The sequence below is a fragment of the Octopus bimaculoides genome, chromosome 30, assembly GCF_046866305.1.
Source record: "Octopus bimaculoides isolate indiv1 chromosome 30, ASM4686630v1, whole genome shotgun sequence".
Classification (NCBI taxonomy): domain Eukaryota; kingdom Metazoa; phylum Mollusca; class Cephalopoda; order Octopoda; family Octopodidae; genus Octopus; species Octopus bimaculoides.
This window is the reverse complement of record NC_142957.1, coordinates 13,330,899-13,340,636: the sequence shown is the minus strand read 5'-3', so window position 1 is coordinate 13,340,636 and position 9,738 is coordinate 13,330,899. Positions and strand designations below refer to the sequence as shown.

The window sequence follows — 9,738 nt, the reverse complement described above, 5'->3', positions numbered from 1 at the left end:
GAGAGGAAAAAAATTTAGTGGGAGTAAGAGAAGCAGAGAGAGAGAGTGAGAGAGAAAGTAAGAGGATTAGAGAGGAAGAGAAATAGAAAGAGAGTGAGTGACGAAGCAAGACAATGAGAAAGTAAGAAAATTAGAGAAAGATTGACAGAGATGGAGAAGGAGAAGTAGAAACATGCAGTGAGAGAGTAAATGAGGAAACATGAAGCACAGAGAGAGAGTGGAAGAGAGCAAAGAGTAGTAGTGAGAGCAATAGAAACAGTGGGAACAAGCAGAAAGAGTAAAGAGTAGCAGTGAGAGTAAGAAGAAAACAAGAAAGAAAAGCAGTAAGGAAAAGGGAGCAAGTGAGTGTGTAAACCATCCAGCAGCACGAGGAAGAGGAGGGAGAGAAGAGTAACGAGGGGTGGTGAGAGTTATGGCAAGAAGACCAAGTGAGAGATATTACAGGGTGAGTAAAGAGAGCGAAAGAGAAAAGAGATAGTGAGTAAGTAAACAAGGCACCAGCACGAGGAGGCAGGCGAGGAGTAGTAGTAGTAAGAGTAGTGGAGGAGCGAGGAAGTAGCAAGAAAACAGTAGAAGCAGTAGAGCAGCAGCAGGATTAGCAGCCTTATCGTCTGCTTCCTTACAGTTTTGTTTGTATGGCTGATGTAACTGTCGTTGCTGCTCCCAGCTTGGCTTAGATCAGTCGGAGGAAGATATTCTAGCAATAATGGAGGGATTTACCGTGTTACAACAACAGTAGCAATTATACTGGCACCAACAACGACAACAGATCTACTACTACTTCTACCAGTACTACCGCTAATCGCAACGCTATTATCACCACCACTCACAATACTATCACCGACGCTACCCCTATTCTACCTGCACTATTAGTTCCACTAACAACACTATCATCACCACTTACGGTACTATCACCTACACTACTACTCCAACGATACTACTAGCACCTCTACCACATCCATCGGTTCCCGTTAATGAAGGGACCTCTACGTGGTAGATCGCTTTGCTAGAAATAATAGGTAAAAAAGATTCCCCCCCCCTTATCCCAGTGCTACAGTCTTAAAACAAACAAAAACAAAAATAACGTGGACCATTGGATTAATGTAATCTAGACATAGAGATTGTTAGATGGGTTGGTCATGGCTAGAACGTCATTGAGCATAGGTCTGACAACTACTTAAAGCAGGGCTGAATCGGGACTAAGCATCACTCCACCACAAACAACAACAATAACAAAACGATCACTCATCATCACTCAACACCAATTAGCCAGCATAAACACCGCTTTTTTTTTTTTTTTGACAACCGTTACAGCCACGACCACCACCACCACCACCACCAGTGAATCAAGATGTGGGCAACACACGACGAAAGCCCGAGCCACACCGCCCAGCCTCCGCCTTCCCTGTCTTCCACCTCGTCCCACGACGCGTCCTCGCCGCCACGCGAACTGCCGCCCGCTTCGTCAGTCACGTCAGCATCGCCATCACCATCATTGGCAGTTTCGAGAACTACTGTAACTACAACAGCATCCTCATCATCCTCATCCTCATCATCATCGTCCTCCTCCTCCTCATCATCATCATCATCATCATCGTCGTTGTCTACTGCTGTCGATATTACGACGACGACAACAGCCGCCGCCGCTGCAAAGACACCATCATCACTATCAGCATCTTCTACAAATACTACCACGACTGCTACTACTACTACTACTACTACTACTACTACAGCTAATAATAATAATAATAATAATGATAATAATAAGCGATCGTCGTCGTCGTCACAGCAGCAACGATCGCCCGCACATTCTCCCACATCCATGCTTACGTCACCATCATCATCATCGTCATCATCATCATCGTCATCGTCATCATCTGCAGTTGCAGCGACCACAATGACAACAACAACAACAACAACAACAACAGCAGCTGCAGCAGCTAGTATTTCTAGCATGACTATGACCACTACTGCAGTATCGGCTGGGGCAGGGGCAGGGGCAGGGGAAACAGCGGCACCTTCAGCTTCATTATCACCATCATCATCATCATCATCACCATCATCACCATCAGCTGATGCAGAAGCAACAATAACAACAACAACAACAACAACGGTAGTAGCAGCGGCGGAAGCAGCAGCAGCAGCAGACGTAACTACTACTACTACTACTACTACTGCTGCTACTACGACAATAGCACTTCCGAGACCAACGGCCAATCACAACTACAACATCAACATTAACACAGACGCTAACAGCAGCAGTACTAACAACATTAGCGACCCTATGACAGCAGGTACCGCTACCAGCACCAACAACATCTCCAACCCAACCGCGACCACCACCACCAACACCTCCACCGCCGCTGCCAATATTGGCAGCGCCAACATCAACACCACCTCAAACAATATCATGAACAACAACATCAACCTTAACACCAATACTACTAACATTGCCACCAACAACATCAACACTACCAGCCCAGTTGCAGTAACAGCAGCAGTAGCAACAACAACAACAACATCAACAACACCAACACCAACAGCAACAACAACAGCCGCAACAGGTACTGCCCCTAGTAGCCTCTGCAATGGTGGTAGTAGTAGTAGCAGTAGTAGTAGTGGTGGTCCTAACTGTAGTGGGAGCAGTACTAGCCAAGTGCGTGCGACACTTAAGCCAGCCCTCTCCGGACCTCGTTACAAGTTGATTACTGAAGGTGAGATACAGGTATGTCGTCTCAATCACACTCGGACCATCGTCAGCAAGATTATGAACTCCAAGTACCTTCGTCGATGGGAGAGTCATCACCTGGTATTGAGTCCTGCCGAAATACGATCAGCAACGGTAAGTATATACCTACTTATGAAACATTATATATATATATATATATATATATATATATATATATATATATATATATATATATATATATATATATATATAATATATATATATATATATAATATATATATATATATATAATATATATATATATATATAATATATATATATATATATAATATATATATATATATATAATATATATATATATATATAATATATATATAATATATATATATATATATAATATATATATATATATATAATATATATATATATATATAATATATATATATATATATAATATATATATATATATATATATATACATATATATATATATATATATATATATATATATATATATAGAAAGTATATATATGTATATATAGTAGATAGATTATATATGTATATATTTGTATATCATTTGATATGTCTTAATTTGTATATGTATGTAAGTATGTATTGTAGATATAAATGTATATGTTCTAGATGTATGTATGTATATATTGTATATATATATATATTGTATATATATATCTATATTGTATATATATATATATCATATATATATATATCTATATTGTATATATATATATATATCATATATATATATATATTGTATATATATATATATATATTGTATATATATATATATATATATAATTTAGAATATATATTATATATATATTGTTTCATCGAGGGCTTTTAAGAAATAAAAGTCAAGTCTTCCCCCAAAAGTCACCAACGTGTGAACAATTCATTCATGACCTGTTTAAATTTACAACACACCATTATGTACAGTATATATACAGGATGTACATGATGTAATTCAGGTGTAAATATAGCACACCTTGTAAAAAGTTACAAATAAAGAAAATGCGATTAAAACAGATTTATTAAAATTTCAGGCCTTGTATATATATATATATATATATATATATGAAAAACATACCAATACTATATATATATGTGTGTGTGTGTGTGTATGTATATAAATATATGTATATATATGTGTGTGTGTGTATATATCTATACATATATATGTATGTGCGTATCTCTCTCTCTCTCTCTCTCTATATATATATATATATATATATGTGTGTGTGTGTGTGTATATGTATATATATATGATTGATGTGAGCCCCCTTGCCCCGACTGGCTCACATGCCGGTGGCAAGTAAAAAGCACCATCCAAATGTGGCCAATGCCAGCCCCCACCTTAACTGGCTCCTGTGCCGGTGGCACGTAAAAAGCTCCCACTACGCTCTGTGAGTAGGTGGCATTAGAAAGGGCATCCAGCTATGGAAACACTGCCAGATCACTGGAGCCTGGTGCAGCCTCCTGGCCTGCCAGACCCCAGTCAAACCATCCAACCCATGCCATCATACAAAGCGGATGTTAAACAATGATGATGATGATGATGATATGTATATATATATATATATCTATATATATGTCTCTCTCTATATATATATATAGTCTCTCTCTCTGTATATATGTAAATATATATATATATATATATATATATATATATATATATATATATGTATATATATATATATAGTCTATATATATATATATATATATATATATATATATATATATATATAAATATACATATATATACATATTTATTTATTTATTTATTTATGTGTATATATATGTGTATATATATATATTTTTTATATATGTATATGTATATATATATTTTATATATATGTATATTTATATATATATAGTCTATATATATATATATGTATATATCATCATCATCATCATATATATAGTCTATATATATATATATAGTCTATATATATATATAGTCTATATATATGTATATATATATATATGTATATATATATATATGCCTATATATATATGTCTATATATATATATATGTATATATATATGTATGTATATATATATGTGTATGTATATATATATGTCTATATATATGTATATGCATGTATATATATGTATGTGTATATACATATATATGTATATATATGCGTGCCTAGAGAATCATGCATGTACCTCCATTGCACCCATTTCATCTACCAATTACTCCAGCTTACTGGAATTATATAGATAGAATGGGGCATGCTACCTCTAGGCCGAAACAGCTGTAAGACTTTGTCCCTTTTTTGGTCACCAGATGTCCTTTTGAATTTTGAATTTTTAATTGCTGATATGACAAAGTGTGTCATATGTGTTTGTATATTGTCTTTATTGTCCTCTTGGTTGAAAACTAAATAGGTTAATTAACATAGTACAGTGTCTGCAAGTTGATGAGTACCACATATTCCCCTCCATGTTTTTTTACCACTGAAGATATAAAAACATAGGCAGTGATGACCAATTACATCAATATAAAGGAAAACGATGTAATAAGGGCTATAGATGAAATGAACCCAAACTCAGCTACTGGCCCCGACGGATTCCCAGGAATCCTTCTAAAAGTATGTAAGTGAGTCCTAGCAAGACCACTGCAGTCCGTCTTTCAGAGCTTCCTTGCAACTGAAGGAGAGTAAAATATACCCTATTCTTAAAGGAGGTAGCAGAGCAGAGGCCAACAACTACAGACCCATCTCTCTGACCTTGCACATCAGCAAGGTCATGGAACGAATAGTCAGAAGAAAACTAATCACCTTCCTTGAAAAAAATGACTTGCTGCCTGACACTCAACATGGTTTGAGACCAGGAAGAAGCTGCCTGAATCAGCTCTTACAACACTATGACTGGTTGCTGAAACAGCTGCTCAACCACTTAAATGTGGAAGTGATATATCTCGACTTTGCAAAGGCCTTTGATAAAGTCGATCATGGAATGATATGTCACAAACTGCATGAAAATTGGGAGAATGGCTTCATGACTTTCTGACGGATAGAAGTCAGGTGGTAGTAGCCAATGGAGCCACCTCCAATGACATGCAAATAGTGAACGGTGTTCTGCAAGGCACCGTTTTGGGACCACTACTGTTCATAATAGCCCTCTCAGACATTCCCTCAGCCTCACAGAGAGCCATGATAATAAGTTATGCAGATGATACAAAAGTCTCACAGGTAATACAGAACCCTGAAGACACTATGCACCTGCAATGTGAGCTGGATGAAATATACAAGTGGGCTGAAAAGAATAACATGCAGTTTAATGCCGAAAAGTTTCAAGCCTTGTGCTATCAGCCTGTAAAACTAAATGCAGTACCCATTAAATACACTGGACCCGGAAGGATTGCAATCCCAGAGGCACAGTCAGTGCGAAACCTGGGCATCTGCACGAGTAATGATGCATTCTTCCATGTGCATGATGCTAAATTGGCAATGAAATGCAGGTAGCTGACTGGATGGATTCTTAGAACTTTTAGAACAAGAGATCAGGAAACCATGATGGTGCTCTGGAGGACACCTGTTCTAAGTCACTTTGACTATTGCTCTCAGCTATGGTCACCAACCAGTGTCAAATTAATCTCGGAACTTGAGGGAACCCAATGAAGCTACACGAAGAAGATAGCCTCTATGCAACATATAAGCTATTGGGAAAGACTCAAGAGATTTAAGATTCTATTCCTTAGAGTGTAGGCAAGAAAGATAAGCCATAATATACATCTGAAAGATCCTGGAGGGGATTGTCCCAAACGTTGGCATCGAGAGTTGCATAAATACTAGAACTGTGTGTGTGTATTTTAAAAGGGAGAAGTGGACGGGCTAGAAATAGAAGTAAGAGGGCTAGGGAGAAAAGGGGAAAGTATGAAGGCTAGAGTAAAGTTACACAATATAAACTTAATGGTTAATAAACATCAGGCATGCGTTGCATGTATAATTGAATAATACAAAGTCTATACACACACACATACATATATATATATATATATGGAGAAAGAGAGAGATAGAAATATGCCTGTATGTCTCACTGTATACCCATATATATATATATATATATATATATATATATATATATATATATATATATATATATATATAATTATATGTATTTCTTCTATCTTCATGAATAAAAATTCTTCTGATAGAATAAATGGGTTAATAGAAACCAATGTAGCAAAGAACACAAAATAACTGTGGTGTAGTTCCTGTTTTTAAGTCAGGAACTCCTTGAAATTTTGGGTATTTGAGTATATTTAAGAATTTAAGGAATGGAGAAAACGCATGTTATAATTGCATACTTTATTCCTACATATGTTTCAAAGGATTACAACCTGTGTAATCCATAGGGATCTTTGATATTAAAATTGTAACCGTCTCATCAGGGAAAGCATGGGAATCATCTTAAACGTAAGACATTATGACCGATTCCCATGCTTTCCCTGATGAGAAGGTTACAATTTTAATATCAAAGATCCCTATGGATCACACGGGTTGTAATCCTTTGAAACATATGTAGGAATAAAGTATGCAATTATAACATGCGTTTTCTCCATTCCTTAAATTCTTATATGTATATATATATATATATATATATATATATATATATATATCCTTTGTATTATTATATATATATGTGTGTATGTGGCAGTAGGGTGGTAGTTGTACTGGTGAAATTTCTGGAGTTATTATATTTGTCATTGTCAACCTGATTTGTTACTGTCTGTTATATTATATATGCTCCCCAGTGAGATACGATGCCAGTAATAGTTGTATATATTTGTGCATATATTTATAGATGTATATGTTTATGTATATGTATATATGTAACAATAACCGGTGTTCTTGTGGGTTGCAGTGGATCCGATCAACAGTACAGCCTGCTTGTGGAATCAATCTGCCAAGTGGTTGAGCATTTTGCAGACATGTGTACGTTTAACGTAGCTATCAGGGAGATTCAACATGACACAAAGAGTGTGACAAGGCTTCTTTCAGTTTCCGTCTACCAAATCCACTCACAAGGCTTTGGTCGGCCCGAGGCTATAGTAGAAGACACTTGCCCAAGGTGCCATGCAGTGGAACTGAACCCGGAACCATGTGGTTGGTAAGCAAGCTACTTAACCACACAGCCACTCCTGCGCCCTAAACACTGCCAAACATAAAACTTGTATTTTTCTGCCCCTTTTACCTTACACTCTTTGAATCCTTTGACTCCCTGCATCACCCTGTTGTTCACCTCTTTGTCCCCTGTTTATTCCTCCACAAGGCCTATGTATGAGAAACTGCATTGGCCCTTATCTCTCTCATTCCTTCACCCTTCACTACGTCTATGTTTTATAGACTGCATCAGTTCCACCCTCATCTCTTCATTTGGTTGATGCATATGAAACTGCACTTCATGCCATCTTCATGCCTCTGTAATTTCTTCCTTTTTGTACTTCTTCTTATTTCTTATTTCTTTGCTGCCCACAAGGGGCTACACACGGAGGGGACAAACAAGGACAGACAAATGGATCAAGTCAACTATATCGACCACAGTGCATAACTGGTACTTATTTAATCGACCCCGAAGGGATGAAAGGCAAAGTCGACCTCGGCGGAATTTGAACTCAGGACGTAGCGGCAGACGAAATACCACTAAGCATTTCGCCCTGCGTGCTAGCGTTTCTGCCAGCTCGCCGCCTTAATTTGCCCTTCTCTCTTTCTACCAGCCATTACTCCTTCCTTTTTCTCATCTCTCACTCCCCCCTAGGACCATTTCTATTATCAACTATCTCCTAATTTCTTGCGCATTTCATCATCCACCCTTCCCTTTGTCCACATCTACTGTCCCCACATAACCTAGTCCCTTACATCATACTGCTGTTCCTTTCTTTCTTCTGCCCAACCATCCAGGCCCTTTTGACATCATCATGCTCTCTTTTAATTTCTTCCTCAGTAATCTGAACAAATGTACATGGCATTAGATTATTGTGTGCTCTTCAGGACTTACTCAATCTTATCACCCACATCCTGGTCTCATTACATGTATTTCTCCTCCATGGCCTACATGTCAGAGCTCTGAATACTTTCTACATTCTCCTGTGTACAAGACTCCTTACTGGTGCAAGTTGACCACTCCTTACTGGTGTAAGTTGACCACTTCTTACTGGTGCTAGTTAGCAACTTGTGCTCTCTTGACCCTTTCGTTACCATATTTCTTTCGAAATTCACTGCTTTTGTTTCAGTTAATTTAGAAAATAATGGAGAATTTAGTAAAGCAATCTTGTCGTTATTAGTCTGGTACTTGAAGCAAAAACTAATGTGAAATTGTGATGGAAGGTTTGAATTCAGATAACTTTACAAAACCAACTTTATGTCATGATATCATAGGCAGCACCAGGCAGGTTGATATCAAAAGAGTTTAAAGTGAGAGGTGAGGGGCACAGTGTCCCTTGTGTTGGTACCGTAAAATACACGAGGCATTCCTTGTAAAATAATTGCTATGCTGAGCAGGGAATGCATAGGGCTCTGGGATTTCTTTATTCAACCTGTCTTAAAAACACACCCACTGCATTCTGTTGAGTGCTTGACAAGAGGAAGGACAAACAGTTGCAGAAATCAAGCCAGATAACATGCATAAGTCATTGGAAGTAACACTCCCTAATGGAGATGACGTGTATTGTGGTAAACCCTCATCAAACCAAGTTAATGTGTAAGTGGACATAAATATGCTGCAATATACATACATGGGCAGCTGATGTGAAATGAAGATGATGATGATGATATTGTATATATATATATGTATATATATATCATCAGCATGATAATTAATGTCTTCCTTCCATACTGACAGGAGCCAGCCAGGCAGAGCCTACACCAGACATCTGTGTCTGTTTTGGCAGGGGGTTTTTTTGGGGCTGGATGCTCTTCCGAACACAAACCACCCAGCAGAGTAAAGTAATATACAGGGTGTCCACATGGTCTGGGTACATGGAGTAAATAAAATCAGAACAGAAACAATTAAATATAAGAAAT

The 9,738-nt window shown here is 37.3% G+C and overlaps 1 protein-coding gene across 2 annotated transcripts in view; it reads left to right on the top strand.

Annotated features, from left to right (window-relative positions):
- Positions 1 to 571: 571 nt before the first annotated feature.
- LOC106880057 (C-Maf-inducing protein) overlaps positions 572 to 9,738 on the top strand; it is a 114,392-nt gene continuing 105,225 nt past the window's right edge. For both annotated transcript variants that reach the window (XM_089345802.1, XM_089345801.1), the window contains exon 1: positions 572 to 2,842. In XM_089345802.1, the coding sequence (XP_089201928.1) occupies positions 1,352 to 2,842 (1,491 nt within the window). In that variant the 5' untranslated portion in view covers positions 572 to 1,351. The remainder of the gene's footprint in view (positions 2,843 to 9,738) is intronic.